Below are 16,489 nucleotides of genomic sequence, written 5' to 3' on the forward strand. Positions count from 1 at the left end.
AACCGACATCTCGATCAATGGCAGCTCTGGTTTCCAGTAGGAGGAAGCCAAGCCGCCACGCATCTATAAAATGAATGCCGGTGTTCTGTCGAAAACTCTAGGGCCCCATTCACACTAAGCGACATACCCTTTGCAGCGGATCCGCGCGGCCAAGATAGAGCGACTTTAGGGGCGACGATCCAGCGACGGTAGCAAGACCTTCACCGTCCGGCTCCATTAAAAAATCCGCAGAAAAAAAGGGTCCTGCTGGAGCGACAGCGACGGGCGACATGGAGCTAAGGCAGCTCCATTGAATAGCATTGGCCGGCGACTTTTCGCGATAAATCGCTTAGTGGGAATGGGGCCTAACTCCTCGAGATCTCCAACGACGCCACTTCCGGTTTACTTGCCAGTAAGAGGTTTGGGTGAGTAGGCTCTACTGCGTGTGCGCCACCGGCAGCATTTCCATATACACATACCACACAGCAGTAAAGTATTATAATCAACTAGGGTCACACTAATCCAGCACGTTATTAATCAGAGTTGCTCCATTCAATATAGCCCCAAATTCAAGCAAGCGTCGGCCATATTGAGTGAGGCAACTCAGGTTAATAACGTGCTGGATTAGGGCTATGGAACGCCTCTCCTCCTCATCTCCATAACGTAAGGGGAGGTGTGCTGTAGTCCAGCAGGGGAGCACTCATCTAGGGCTGATTACACTGGCAGGCAGAACTATCAGATATCATAAGGGGAGAGGAAGCAGCGCCACAACCTAGCACAGGAGGACGAGGTAGGCTGGAGGAGGGAGTAGGTTTGTGAAGAGGGGGGTATATATTCACTTGCATGTGGGGATGAAACCCAACTAGAACTATCAGATGATAGGTAACTGTGAGTTACAGGATTTCTGGAAGGATCCATTGGTATGTTGTGACTTGTGTGGAGAACACCGGGAAATGTGCCATTAAGAAAACACAAATTGAGGTTATCGAACCTGACTAAGCTGCAAGGATTGCCTGGACCACGACAACGGCCAAACACATCGGGGGGAATTTATCAACGCCCAAGCAGACAAAATCTGGAGCAGCTGTGCATGGCAACCAATCAGCTTCTCTCTTCAGTTTGTTCAGTTAAGATTTGAAAATGATAGAGAGAAGCTGATTGGCTGCCGTGGACAGCTGCTCCAGATTTTGATAAATTCCCTTCAATGATAACTTTTTGGAAAGTTAAAACAATGCAAATATACTTTGTGAATGTATATTCGGAGGTTTAAAACCACCAGGTTGGAAACGCAAGCATTTATGGTCCGATCTTCCATGTGTGCATTGTCATGGTAAACCGTCCAGTATGACTGAGGGCTTGTTCACACGATGTCCGGACCAGATCTGGAGCAGATCTGCAGACGCGGTGCTATGCGTCTTTGACGAGTTCCAGTTAAAAAAAAGAAAGTTTGTTAGCTGCGGTGCGTTTTTGGCGTGTTTTCTTTGCGTTTTTGACACGTTCGTGCGTTTCTGGACCATATCCAGACCGGACAAAATGTGACATGCAGCATTTTCTCTTTCCGGACCAGAATGGACTGGGCACGTGAGATCTGTAGCCCATAAAACACAGAGGGATACATTGGGATGCATTTTGGGTGCAGGAGCGCGCGGTTCTGGTCCGGACACAATCCAGACGTCGTGTGAACCGGCCCTGAAAGGTACATCTAACACGCCTGTATCTGACAGATCGGCTCCTGTATTCTGTATCAATCCGCCACCTCCAGTCTAAGGAGATGCTAGTGCAGACAGTGTAGATGCCGCCATTCCTACTAGGTAGCCAGAACACAAGATGCCGCCGCCGCCGTGTGTGCGGTTCACTTTAAATTCTAAGCAAGAGTGTTGCTGGATTCTCAGAAACTTCACCAGCAAAGCCGTCAACCTCTTTTCGCTTCCTGCTTCATCTTTTATACTCTTATCGTGTCATCTGGCCGATCTGATATTGAGAGTGATGAGTCACTTGGCAGCAGGTAATGCGGTTTAGCAACTAAACTGTACATGCAGACAAAGCACATGATATATGAAAAAGGTGATAATGATTATGAAGCAAATGCTCAAAGGTTCCAGAGAGAGAGGCAGTTTCTTGGACTTCCCCTCCACATCCATTTCACAGCTTTCGGTTTTTTAATAGTGCTGCGTTGCCCATTGAAAACATTTTGGGTTGGTGATTCAGAAAAGGTACATTTATAACACGTGGCGATGTCCTGTGATTGAATGATGCTGATTACAGAAAAGATGGTTGTACGGCTAGTCATAGAAAGACTCGGGCATATCCAAAAATATATAAAAAGTTTTTCTACAAGTAAAATCGAAATCATCAGTCTAGAGCAGGGGCGGGCAAACACCAGCCCCCCCCCAGCTGTGGTGAAACTACAAATTGCATCATGCATCTGCCTGTGAGAAATTTACAATTCCTCATGGGATTTGTAGTTCCACCACAGCTGGAGAGCCAGAGTCTGCCCTCCCCTGGTCTAGAGCTACACAGGCGAGTTTTAATAGCTCGGTCACGCTGCTAAAAGCAACACTGAACAATTGCAAAGAGTAGAAATCATTTTTGACGCAGATGGGAACAATGGCTCCCTATGGTGTGAGCTCCACAAGTAGAACATGGTTGGCATACATTTGTACGCGATTCCAACATACTACTTGACTTCTTCTTTTGTATGGTACTATGCTGTGAAAAGAGGAAGCGTTTAGCAATCGTGTTTATAAAGGGGGAGCGCCCAGAAAAAATATAAATGGTATTAAAGACCTGCGGGGAAGTACAGTGACATGTGGCCATGGAAGGGGCAGGGAGAAGTCATGGATGGGGGTATATCATGAGACCAGACTGTGGTGTTGGTGAAGATACAAGGCTCCAGACAGACGTATAGACAGGCAGGACAGTGGAGTTCTGCTCATTGGGGCACTGTAGTCCAGCTAGGGGAAGGGTAGGTGGGCTATCTGGAGACCATTACTGGCTGAGGACGCAGATGCCCAAATACTGGAGGGGCTCTCAGTGTGCCAGGGAAGCACTGCTGAGGCTTGATATTGCCTATGTCGAGTTTCATGTACCCCTGCAATGGAAGGCTTCACTCTTTCGAAGAATAAACCTTAGAGTCAGAAACTTTCCAATGGACTTATCTTTGTGTTCCTGACTTCAAAGGCTCCTGAAGAGGGATTTTTGGACTGAGATCCCTGCCTTGTTCCTGTGCCATTTCATGCTAATCCCTCACAGCGCATAAAAAGTAAATATATTCATTCTAAACTGTTAAAATAAAAAAAATCAATTCAGTTAATGCAGTTTAGCTGCCCAAACAATGACTAGAGCAAAAGAGCAGACAGGAAGAGCAGTGTCATGGAGTAGGGGAGAGCTTTGAACCCCTGAAATGCCCTGGCTCTTCTATGTTGTCTCTCTGTGAACAAATCTAGTGCCTGGCTGGCACTAAACACAGGGCCCCCGTGTCCCTGGCTGGAATTAAACACAGGGCCACCATGTCCCTGGATGGAATTAAAAACAGTGCCCCAGTGTCCCTGGCTGGCACTAAACACAGGGCCCCAGTGTCCTTGGCTAAACACAGGGCCCCAGTGTCCCTGGCTGGCACTAAACACAGGGCCCCAGTGTCCTTGGCTAAACACAGGACCCCAGTATCCCTGGCTGGCACTAAACACAGGGACTCAGTGCCCCTGGCTGGCACTAAACACAGGGCCCCAGTGTCCTTGGCTAAACACAGGGCCCCAGTGTCCCTGGCTGGCACTAAACACAGGGACTCAGTGTCCCTGGCTGGCACTAAACACAGGGACTCAGTGTCCCTGGCTGGCACTAAACTCAGGGACTCAGTGTCCCTGGCTGGCACTAAACACAGGGCCCCAGTGTCCTTGGCTAAACACAGGGCCCAAGCTTGGGCAGGCAAATGTGCCAACCAGTAAGACTAAGTGCAGTAAAACAGAGAAGTAATTTGTAGAGTATGCCAACCCCAGGGTTCATACAATCCGGTACAATCTATCACTGCTCTAGAGGTTAGGACTGGTTGCAGCATGTTGCTGTCAAGGCACTGCCAATGTCAAGAGGGTCATCTGAGCAGGTGGGCCCCATCTCTTTACAACAATACACTCCACACAGTCCCATACACTTATGCAGAACGCTGGGAACCAGCAAGCAATAACATGAGTCACGTGGAGCCTCTGAGTCAGTCAGAGAATAGGGAATTTCTCTCGCTACGCCAGATTAACAGAACATCCGAGCAGCTTTCAACGTGCTTTTCTTTCTATGGTGTATTCCCCCCCAAAAAAATAAAAAACACGCTCTTTAAGAAATGAAGTTTCAGAGGAGAAAATCAGGCTGGAGTCCATTTGCGCCCCCGTATGGTGCTCCGTGCCAGAAAGGATGGAGCAAATGCGTTGGATTGTTGTGTTAATGAGGATTTACCATCTGTAAGATTCCAGAGGATTGTGTCATGAGGGAACCTTCCAAAACATTGGATTCCACCCCGTCTCCCTGCGTTTTCCCAGAGCTATGGCAACCGGCTTGCAGCACCACTGTTTCTCAATCAGAGCGCTTAGATTTTTTCCTGTTTTGCAATGTTTTCTTGGGATATCCCAATGACATCAGAGAGAGAGAGAGAGGGAGAGAGTTCAGGCTGCCTGCAGTGTTGTGGAGATTTATGCAAGGTAATGGTGGGATGGGGTGCCAGACAACATCAGTGTGTGTTTAGTTACAGCCTCTGTATACAATTGCAGCTCGCCAACATGGGGAACTACAAAGAATACACATTAGTTATACACAATGGTGTTACCATGCAGTAAGGCAATCCTTCTACAAAAGAGGGCAGCAAGGAATTGACACCGATAGGGAATATGAAAGTTTATGTGGAAGGAAAAAAGGTTGCGATGTAAAGATTAGAAAGTAGAAAAAAGAAATGCATGGAGATCCTGACAAATCAAGTGTTCATCTAGCACAGGGGTGCCCACAAATTTTGGTGTTAAGATCTACTTTTCAAATGACGAGCTACATGAGATCTACCAAGGAAAAAAACCTCCCTCGCTCTGTCTCTCCTGGCTGTCTCTCCTTGCTCATCCTCCTGGCTGTCTCTCCTCTCTCTCCTGGCTGTCTTTCCTTGTTTTCTCTCCTGGCTGTCATTCCTTGTTTTCTCTCCTGGCTGTCTCTCTCTCTCCTGGCTGTCTCTCTTCGCTCTCCTGGCTGTCTCTCCTTGCTCTCTCCCCTGGCTGTCTTTCCTAGCTCTCTCTCCTGGCTGCCTTTCTTAGCTCTCCTGGATGTCTTTCCTAGCTCTCTCTCCTGGCTGCCTTTCCTAGCTCTCCTGGATGTCTTTCCTAGCTCTCTCTCCTGGCTGTCTTTCCTAGCTCTCTCTCTCTCCTGGCTGTCATTCCTTGTTTTCTCTCCTGGCTGTCTCTCCTCGCTCTCTCTCTCCTGGCTGTCTCTCTTCGCTCTCTCCCCTGGCTGTCTTATCTATCTCTCCTGGCTGTCTCTCCTCGCTCTCTCTCTCCTGGCTTGATAAATTCCACTCACTGTGTGTTTATGTACTGGAAACACTGGTTCCCAGTCACTGATCACTGTATAGTGTATAGACTGAAGGTATTCACATGTCTGTTGTATTACAAGGGATTGGATTCAGGCCTAGTCATAGAAAGACTCGGGCATATCCTCATTCTAACATATGGAAACCCAGGCTTCTGTGCAGAAAGCTGAAGCTGTCAAGGAGGGATTGATTGTTCCATGTTACCCCTTCTTGATGGCTGTATAGAACAGCGATCACATAATAGGTTTAATGAAAACAACTGTGCTTCAAAAAACTCTCCTTTCTATTTTCAGTAGGGATGCACCAACACCGTTTTTTCAGTATCGAGTACCAATAATTATTTTTATATTGGTACTTCCGCTAGCAAGGAGCCAGCTTCCTGACCAATCAGGAAGCCGGTCGGCGTGTCATTCCCCACCGCCTGGCTTCTTGATTGCCCAGTAAGCCGGCTCCATGCTGTTTGGCTGGTGTTCTGAAGTGATCAAACACCAGCTCGATGCTGATTAACCGGGAAGCCGGCTTTCCAGCCAATCAGCATCGAGCCAGCTTCCCGGCCAATAAGGAAGCCTGGCGGAGGGTCTTTACCTGCCGCCTGGCTTCCTCATAGGTCAGGAAGCTGGCTCCATGCTGTTTGGCCAGCTAGATGCTGATTGGCTAGGAAGCCAGCTTCCTGGCCAATCAGCACGGAGCCTAGCTTCCCCGACAATCAGGAAGCAAGGTGGCGAGTCATTATCCGACACCCGGCTTCCTGATTGGCCCTGAAGCAGGCTCCATGTTCCCTCGCCTTACTGCCGGTCAGAGGAAATCTCTCTCTGACCATAAGTTCCAGTATCGGGGGTAAGTATCGGAGCATTTGGGTGAGTAAGGGAACTTGCCCCAAATAGTCGGTATCGGCACCGATACTGTTCCTATTATCGGTGCATCCCTAATTTTTAGTACTGAAGCAGAGGGGCACAGACTGTGACAGAGTTCAGGTATGATTTCCTAAACTGTAATCATATAGACACATGTAGACAAAACTTACCTGGTGTCTTCTCTGTGAAGATAACTTTGGATTCAGCTGTAAAATTCTGCCCGGTCAGAATCATCTGCTGCCCCCCATACACAAGACAGCTGTCTATGTCCTGCCTTTCCACCAGAGGGAGTTCATGAGCAGATCTTTGAGCTGGACAGGAAAATAAATTGAAATTCATGTGAGTGGAAAAATAAAACAAATATATATATTCTACACAACATTCCATCACTATCATTCGCACAGCGCTTTTGTTCCCGCTGCATGATTTTAGACAGAGGCTGAGCAACTTGTCATCTCAAATACTGACAAACCAAAAGTTCCACCACATCCTGCCACTTAGTGGAATCACCGGGACTTGTTGTTGCCTGATATTACTGTGTTATCGAATACTGTATTAGAAGCAGACATATACTTGCAACCTTCATTTCTGCACGTCTACTGAAATAATTAGGTGCTGATAAAGGCTGAATCATACCTACAGCTTTCTATATGGCTTAGACTTTCAGCCTCTTTGACATCTGTACACTGCAACTATCAGCTCTGCCCTGCTGTTACAGTATTAATGATTTGTATGGGTTAGATCAGCAGAAAATCATTATCTTTCTGCTCCTTTTGCTTACAACGGCGTCATGCTAAACATTATCAGGTGTCATTAAAGGAGAACTATGAGGTGAGTGAAAATCACTCAACCTCATTGTTCGAGCCGACGTGTGACAATGAAACGGTCACAGGTCGGCTCAGTAGATCGGGAAGTGAGGGAACACATACCGTCACTCGCTCACTTCTCGATCACGTTCCTGCAGAGAGCCGTGACTGCAGGGATTCCCCCCCTCCCCGCTCCGATCCTCCAGCGCTGACTGCAGGGAGACGATCAGGAAGTGAGCGGATCGGCGGCATGCTTCTGCCCACTTCCCAATCGACAGAGCTAACCTGTGACAGCTTCTTTGTCACAGGTCGGATCTAACTATGAGGATGAGTGGAAATCACTCGCCTCATAGTTCTCCTTTAAGGTGCTTGAATGTATTTTTAAGATTGAACTCCTGAGATAGTGTCACTTTAAAGAATTTTTGAGATTTTGGTCATTTAGTTTACATCTTGTTGCCTTGTGTTTAAGTCATTTTTTAGGTCCTGTATTTCATTTCACAATAAATATAATTCTATGTATACCAAATCCATATTTTATATTGTCTTACATATAATTAGATCATTTCAAACGACCAGATTTTGCATTTTCAATTTTGAGATTAAAACGTTGTGCTTAAAGGAGAACTATGAGGCGAGTGAAAATCACTCACCTCATAGTTCTAGCCGACCTGTGACAATGAAACGGTCACAGGTCGGCTCAATAGATCGGAAAGTGAGCGAACACATACCGTCGCTCGCTCACTTCTCGATCATGTCCCTGCAGAGAGTGGTGACTGTCACTCACAGCTCCCTGCTGGGATTCCCCCCGCTCCTCCAGCGCTGACTGGCGGAACGGACGGGGGAGGGGGCGGGTACAGCTGGCTTTGCCTCTAGATAGGCAGAGCAAGCTGCCACTCACGCAGCTGGGTGGATCCAGACAGTAATGTCGGGATCCGTCCTGCCTGCGGCGGTCTCAGTGTTTTACTGAGCTTTGGGTTACGGGAGGACGCTAGTTTGTGTCCTCCCGTGAAAAACACTTACCCCAATAGTTCTCCTTTAAATGGCTCAAGTGTCACAAAATGGCAATGTTCTCAGACAAGCAGAGCACAGCCAGTTCTCTCTGCCTACTTCATGTTGGAAATAACTAAAGTTTCTAAGCGAAAACTGAACTCTGAAGGAAAACCCGAAAAGTTCTGTAAACCCCAATGGTTTGTATCACACTACATTAAACTATGGGTTCAGCAACTCAACAAAAAAACTAAGAGTGAATCACATGTGAAACAAGATCATGAGGCAACATTGTGGAAGTGGGTGGTGGGATAGAAAGTGACAATCTATTGAAAGTGGCAGTGAAGAGCCAAGCAAGGATTTATCTGAGAAATCAGCCTGGCAATGCTGCTAGGATGTGATCAGCTCTGATGCACAACCCTCTACAGCTGCAATTGACACTCACATAGTGGTAAGGGCAACTACTAGAGGTGCACCGAGATGGAAATTTCAAAACCATTACAAGTTCATTAACAAAGACACAACGTCCCTGTGGTTTGTTTAACCCATTCATGACTGAGGCCCTTTTTTCATTTTTTGCACCCATGTTATATTCCACATTTTAGGCCTGAAAATTACATAAAACCCCCCAATATATACTGAGCTTAGGGTGACCCAAAGCTCAGTATATATAGTGCGCCACAGCGAGGACGGATCCCGACAAAACTGTCAAGATCCACCCAGTTGGCTGATTGACAGCGGGCTCTGCCTATCTAATGGCAGAGCCAGCTATGCCCGCCCCCCTCCCCGTCCGTCCCTCCAGTCTGCGCTGGAGGATCGGAGAGGGAGGGGGAATCCCTGACTGACAGTCTCTGCAGGGAGATAATGAGGAAGTGAGCGAGCGACAGTAGGTGTTCGCTCACTTCCCGATCAATAGACAACATGTGACAGTTTAATTGTCACACGTCGGTTCTAACTATGAGGATGAGTGCAAATCACTCCCCTCATAGTTCTCCTTTAGGCCTGGTTCACACCTGGGCGTTTTACAGCGCGTTCCTACGCTCTGTAAAACGCTCAACATGTGAAAACCAATGATTGTCTATGGGCATGGTTCCCACCTTGGCGTTTTACAGCGCGTAGGAACGCGCTGCAAAACGCCCTACGCCCAAAGTAGTACAGGAACTTCTTTGGGGCGTATTTGCCGCGCGTATCCATTGGGATACAGCCAGGTAGCCCTCGGAAACTACAAATGCGCATATTCGATACGCCTAGGTGTGAACCCAAAGCTGGGAATTACAAAAAAATAATAAAATCTCTATGCAGTGCACCCCCTACAATAGAGGAAGCCTGCCAGAGCAAGGAATAAGGCATTCCAACTTGTTCCTCTACCCCTAGACATTTAACCCTTGTAGTGCTATTGCATTGGTCCATAGCGGGACTTTAAGTATAATGCTATAAAAAAAAAATGGTATTAGAAAAATGTCTCACTGTGATAATGGTTTGGTAGAGGCGGGTTCACTGTACAGAAATAGAGTACATGTAAACACTTCAAGCAGGCAGACCCTTTTCTAGAGCAGTTCTAAATTATACTGTTCTGATGGTTATCTCACCCCCCTGGAAATACAAAGCATACTACTCAGGAAGTGACATTCGGCTGATCAGAGAAAGGATAAATTGCTGCAGTGTGCATGAATCATTGACACCAATCCGCCCGCAAAAGAGAGCACTTCCATAAGTCCAGTCCTCCTTATGCAACATCTCACATAAGTCTGTAATAAAAAGCTAATCTGGCTATTTACATTGATCGCTTTCTTACAGGTAAAGCAATGACAGACGTGTTCTCTTCAGGCCAGGAAGGTGATGCAGTCTGTCTTAAAATAAGCCTGTGGTCGCATTAAAAGTGATAAACAGGCAAATGTGAAATGTCTGCCATTAAAAATGACTTTCAAGGAAATGTTACAATAGGTCAAAGTGCATGCAAACATCTGACATAGATTAGATTTGACTATCGCTAACCCATCAAGTATATCTGTAAAAAATAAGATATACCATGACCTGGGTGAATGAGAACCTTCACAGACCTAACCCATCAAGGGTTTCTATGCTGCTTGTATCATTCTCTTTTCTTTATTAGACTCTGAGCACCACCAAGTAACACCCTCTTCCTTTTTGTTTTATTTTGTAACTTATAAGTGTTCACTATTTGCTTTGCTACTAAATTCGTTGGCACCTAATAAATAACAGATAACAGGCCTGATTGGAAAGGAGGATGCAATGACACTTAACGCCCAAATCCAGGTTTGGTACTTCCTCCTCCCTCCCCTTAATATACCATCAGGCTGTATATAATGCTGTTTTTTAATAATTACCTATTACACAGCCTTCAGACTGATCATGTGATGTCGGAGGACCCTCTTCCTGTCCTCTGGGCTGAGAGATCCTCAATGATACAGAGAGTGGTGTTGACGTCAGCACCAATCACTGCATCATTGATCGCACAGCGTTATGGTGACGCCCCCTCAGGGGGTTGGTCCGTGACACCCTGAACTCACAGTATAACCTCAGTCTTCTGATTAGAGTGATGCTGGAGAGTTATTATCTTTCTTTTTGGACAGCAAGTGATGCAAATTCTAAACTGAAAAGGTTACAGAGGGAATATTTTCTAACGGGGACATCTGTTCCAGTAATCTTTGTCTAAGATGGAAATTCCCCTCACATTGGAGAGATATGCTGTCACATCCTGTTGTGATTTTTGAACAGGAAGTGAATGGAAATCCCCCTAATGGGACACAGACCGCAATAAAAACCAGATATGGGTTCTAACTCTATCCACCAACTTGCGATTTTAGATATGCTGTAAAAGAAAGCTGTACTGGTAAAAATACAGGGAATACCACCGCTGCTACTCTCCTAAGAACATGAATTGCCTGGCTGATTTTTGGCTTTAGTAATTTTAAAGGGACTGGCCTGGATCAAGAATGCAGATATTAAAGTCAGAACTCTGCATAACTATTCCAATCCATTGCGTCAGAAAGTACTCAAGCCACAGGATCAGCATCACAGCCTTCAGACTAGTGTAGGTTAGCAGTGGCAGCCTTTGTAGTGTGATCACAGCTCCATGAATCAGGACTAATATAATGCACCCATATGCCAGGTTGGTGTTACATCACAGCCAAGTGAAATTAAAAGTTCATTCTATTGATAGGGGCAGGGCTCAAAATTTCCACTCGCCCCCTCGCAATTGGCGAGTGAAAATTGCGTGGGGGCGAGTGGAAATCCAGGGGGGGGGGGACTTCCGCCACTTCCTCTGCCAACCTCAGCTGCCATAGGCTGGGAGGAAGACTGCAGAGCTGCTACTGGCTGGAAGGACAGCACAGGAGAAGCAGGACACCTGGGACATGGAGGATACATTGCTTTTTTCTGCATTACACTGCTGGCCTCTGTACTCTGCATCACACCACTGGCCTCTGCACTCTGCATTGTTACTGATCTCTGTGTCACACCACTGACCTGGCAGAGTTAAGGGCGGGGCATGGTAGGGGTCAGGTGGGGCGACAGGTGGCGAGCAACTCTTAAGGCCTGGCTAGTAGCTCAGGACTTGAAATTTTGAGCCCTGGATAGGGGTATTTGTTAAAAAAAATGGGTTGATGCCAAAAAGATGAAGCAGTATATTTCGGACACTCACAGCATTCGACCGGACTGGACGCCACTTGCAAGGAAACAATCCTCCCGCTGGCTTCTGGGATATGTATTCGAAAGACAAGGCGTACTCTGGTGTTCTTCCTTCCAATGTCCGTCTCACCCTTCCTCAGTTCAATATCTGCGTTTTTTAACTTCAGGATTCCGGCGCAATCGATCCTGTCATCGGAGAACACAGAGCAATGCACATGGTCAGCTATGCAGAGAGAGCCCAAAGATGAAATGAAACATTAAATCACACCAGTGCAATACAAAAGCTGAATACCAGAAAATGAAGCTGTGCGCAGGTTATACACGTGCCGCTGAGAGGTTTCATACACTGGATGACTACAAAAGAGCTCGCTGCAGGACTGTGGAAGTTTTTTAAAGAAAGAAAAAGGCAAGCAGGGGGCAAAAGGCTAGTCAGTAGTATTGTCTGTGGTCTCCCTGCAGCTGATCTTTCCCTATTATTGACTTACCATGCCTTGTTGTGCAGTATGCCTCGTTGTGGAGGCGGCCATCTTGGTAGAGGAGCAGGGCTTTGCTTTTTCAAACGAGCATATTCGATACGCCTAGGTGTGAACCCAGCCTAAGGCATGATTAACAATTGTAGATGTTTCCTATAATATGCATAGCAAATGTTCCCTTTTTGAGATCAGGTACTTTTTCAATATAGAAAGTAGGTAGAAATCAACTATTGTAATGTAACTCACAGCATTGATTGTCAATTAAGTTAGAGTGATACAAGGTCAATAAGAGCAAGAAGTTACTAATTCGAGAATCATTTAGCATAGTCTGCCAAAGGGACCTATGACCAACTGATAACAAGATCTTTGCAATGGCAGAATCCTTTCCAACATATGATTGATCTATGTTACCACTGAAAGACTGTCTAATTTTCTTCGAAGAAAAGGGGACATGTCTTTTACCATGTAAGCAACACATTCTAATGTCGGCTGACAACTGAAGAAATGTAATCCAGTGGTGTGGCATTCAGAACAATCATAGTCAGACTTTGTCACTGTCTGTCATAGATCTGTTTGCACAAGGTTGGCTATAGTAGACGACTTTCCCCCTGTAAAATCTTTACACAAGCTGCCCCGAACCCATTATCAGTAGGCCCATCGTTAACTGGACTGTGAACCTATATGAAAAGCTGTTTAGTACAGCCAGGCTACCATCAGCTTCCAACATATACATTAAATACAAACTGTCAGCTACCAAGGAAGGATGCCGAGATAAGAAGTGCAAAACTCCACCACAGAAAACAATTTCCTGCAAAATACCCACTACTACACAAAACCATATACTAGTGAATTTCGCATTTAAACTGAAGAAAAAAAATCAACCACTTATATAAGATCCAAAATAAATTTTGTAATGTACACTCTGATGATTGAGAAAAAGGTGCAGTGAAATAAATGCAAACCCCATCCTTTCCGTCACCTAAAAGCCGTACTCATGCAATGATGTCCACAGAGAACAATATTGGGGTTGATAAAAAGAAAAATGGTGCAGTTAGGGCTGTTGACCGTGGCAGCCAATCAAATGGCATTCTCTGTCCAGCGAGTGCAAATCAATGAACAGGAAAGAGGACACAATGAGGCATTAATCACGCATCACAAGAGATGACTTATTTTTCCCCTTCTTAGTTTGTGGCTGGAGTTCAGCTTTAAACAGTTTTCCTGCAAGGGGTTAAGTCAGAATCCTAGTGACTGGAATTCCACTCACTTTTGCTTTCTGTAGCCATGATATTATGGTCAGGTAATTGTGATGTGGGAAAATACACCCACATCTTGGCACAGCGTGATGCGGGTGACTGTCAGCAATACTATTTATATATTGGTTCATGATAGGATGTTGATTACCTCCACTGTACACTGAAAGCACTGTGCATGCCATTGTGGACCAGACATTGAAGAGTTAATGGGACACTGACCCTATTTTCTCTCAGCTTCTGTTATTTTATTAAGGCACTGTTGGTGCTTACAATGGTACACATTTAAAAAGAGTTTGTATGTGTATTGTATTGTTATTGTTGGGGTGCAGCCATCTTACCCTGATTAAAGTTACAGTGCTAGGATCTCACTTTCTGAGAAGAAATTTGCTTCACTGTAATCTTTGGTAACCCTAATACAAAACTAAGAGGAAGGATGGCGGTACTGAGGTCATCAGCTAAGGAGGCATCGTGTGTACCCATCTGCTTACATAGTAAGGCTCCATTCACACCGGAGCAGCTGTGCGCACATATTCGGCTGTATGGATACGCGCGGGGCCGCTATAAACAGAGAATACAATGCACTTTAATGTGCATTGTTCAGACTATTCCCGAAACCGTGCAGGCCCAGAAATAGTAGAAGCGCGACAATCTGGCGGATTCCGCACTTTCGTGGCTATTTAATAGCCGCAAACAAGCGGCATCCATGCGGATTAAAAAATTTAGCTTTTTTGGCCCGCACGGCAAACGCTGTATATATAGTTACATAGTATTTGAGGTTGAATAAAGACATTAGTCCATCAAGTCCAACCTATTAGGATCTCATTCTTATGAGTACTTGTATCCCTGTATATTGCGGTCCCTTAAGAAATCGTCCAAAAGTTTCTTGAACAATTCCACATTTTTTGCTGAAAATGTGGAATTGTTGAATGGAGCCTTATCATAACTGTACCTTGGCCATACATATGTGGAAAAAAATGTGGAATTGTTGAATGGAGCCTTATCATAACTGTACCTTGGCCATACATACAGATTTTCATTACTTCTTTTTCTCATAGTAAGGACTGCACAAACTGCTGGCGCTATATAAATCCTGTATAATAATAATAATAATAATAGTGTGATGAGGCTCATTAGGGCACCTACAGTAAAACCACCTTCTATAATGTTACTGTCCTCAGCATTTGTTCCTGACTGTACCCCAAACCAGTTTGTTCCTACTTACGTCGCTCTCATGTTGCTCTTGGGCTCCAGAGGGATCTCCAGGACTTTGGTATGTCCAATAATCTTCTCGTAGCTGGTGGTGGTAACAGTTTTGCCTGTGATGCGGTGAACCTGGTAGAAAGCGTGGGGTTTGAGGATCCTTTCATCAGCTGTGCCGATAAAGATCTGCAGACCCAGAGGCTTGTTCTCCATGTAGCCATGAAGCTGCAGAAACAACATAACAACAAATACTGTTAATAACCTAATTACATCCAAAAGTGAAAATGTTAATTGAAGTCAGATGTCAAACAGCAGCATCAAGGCACAGAGGAAGCGTGTGCCATTAAAGAGTTTGTCATCACAAGACATAGATACTATGGTGGGGGCTGAGAACATCATGAGTTGCATGGTGCTGCTGTTAATAGATGGCAGTCTGCAATCCTGATAGCTGGACAAGCAGAGTATATATATGTATATCCATGTGTATGTGTTACATGGCTGATATATGTATATTTGTGGTCCGAGCCTTAACAAGTAAGTGATACCCTGCCACCCCCCCCCCAATGGCCTGTGGTGTGCCTTGGCCTTCTCAGGTCAGTATGCCTAAAAGGGGGCATACTCTGAATGTAAATTAATTAAATGAATGAATGAAAGCAAGGGGAATGGGCGGGTGGGGACCTTCGTGACCCGCCGACGTGAATCCCCTGTGAGCCGTGCCGTCTTTAAAGACACAGGCTCCTCCCACAAATCCAGGCTAGCCTTCGGCCAGCCTTCAAACGTGTTACAAGGTATATGTGTTACATGGCTGGTATATGTATATGTGTTACATGGCTGGTATATGTGTAACAAAGAATATGTGTTACATGGCTGTTTAATGTTCATAACGTAATTCTAGTGTGAAATTCCACTTTGATTATATTATAAATACATGTTATGTATATGATCATGAACACAGCACCAATGGGAGTAGCCAAGTTGATCTGAAGCAGAATCAGACCTGTTACTTTAAGTAAACAGAGATCACTAGTCACCTACAATATTTTTCAACCTGTTACAACAGAACTAGAAACTCCTGTATGCCTTGCCAGCCTGTAGCAGTACAAGCTAAATCATGTAGTTTAAAAGGCAGCTCACGGCTGCTATAGAACAGAACAAGCAGTCGTTTCATACCCCAGGTATACAACAACCTGATCTCTACAAATACAGAGCATGCTTCCCGTGTGTGAAATTTGTTTAAGCAGATGTCCTGGATATGACTGTCTGTATTCAGGAGGCCGATGTTACATATTTGCATGTTCTGACGTCTATACACACACACACAGAGTACCAGGCCGGAGCAGTGATGAAGGCTCATACTTCATTTGTGAAAACAACTTCATAAAATGATGTAAATATTTCGCGATAGTCATCTGTGTTACACAAATAAAAAAGGAGAGAGCTTTGCCCCGGTGATCTGCTGTGTGTTACAAAGAGGAACTACAGTCAAATATTGTGTCATTCAACCAATAAATAAATGTAACCTTGCCGTGTACTCCTCTGATACCTTGCCATGTACACTCCTCTGATACCTTGCCGTGTACTCCTCTGATAGCTTGCCCTGTACTCCTCTGATAGCTTGCCCTGTACTCCTCTGATAGCTTGCCCTGTACTCCTCTGATAGCTTGCCCTGTACTCCTCTGATAGCTTGCCCTGTACTCCTCTGATAGCTTGCCCTGTACTCCTCTGATAGCTTGCC

The 16,489-nt window shown here is 45.4% G+C and overlaps 1 protein-coding gene across 1 annotated transcript in view; it reads right to left on the bottom strand.

Moving 5' to 3' along the window:
- NFATC2 (nuclear factor of activated T-cells 2) overlaps positions 1–16,489 on the bottom strand; it is a 64,034-nt gene that overhangs the window by 11,718 nt on the left and 35,827 nt on the right. The window contains exons 4-6 of the mRNA XM_018566956.1: positions 14,777–14,979; positions 11,842–12,014; positions 6,555–6,695 (exon numbers count right to left, since the gene is read on the bottom strand). Of these exons, the coding sequence (XP_018422458.1) occupies positions 6,555–6,695; positions 11,842–12,014; positions 14,777–14,979 (517 nt within the window). The remainder of the gene's footprint in view (positions 1–6,554; positions 6,696–11,841; positions 12,015–14,776; positions 14,980–16,489) is intronic.

The sequence above is a fragment of the Nanorana parkeri genome, unplaced genomic scaffold (assembly GCF_000935625.1).
Source record: "Nanorana parkeri isolate BGI_ZX_2015 unplaced genomic scaffold, ASM93562v1 scaffold992, whole genome shotgun sequence".
Classification (NCBI taxonomy): Eukaryota; Metazoa; Chordata; class Amphibia; order Anura; family Dicroglossidae; genus Nanorana; species Nanorana parkeri.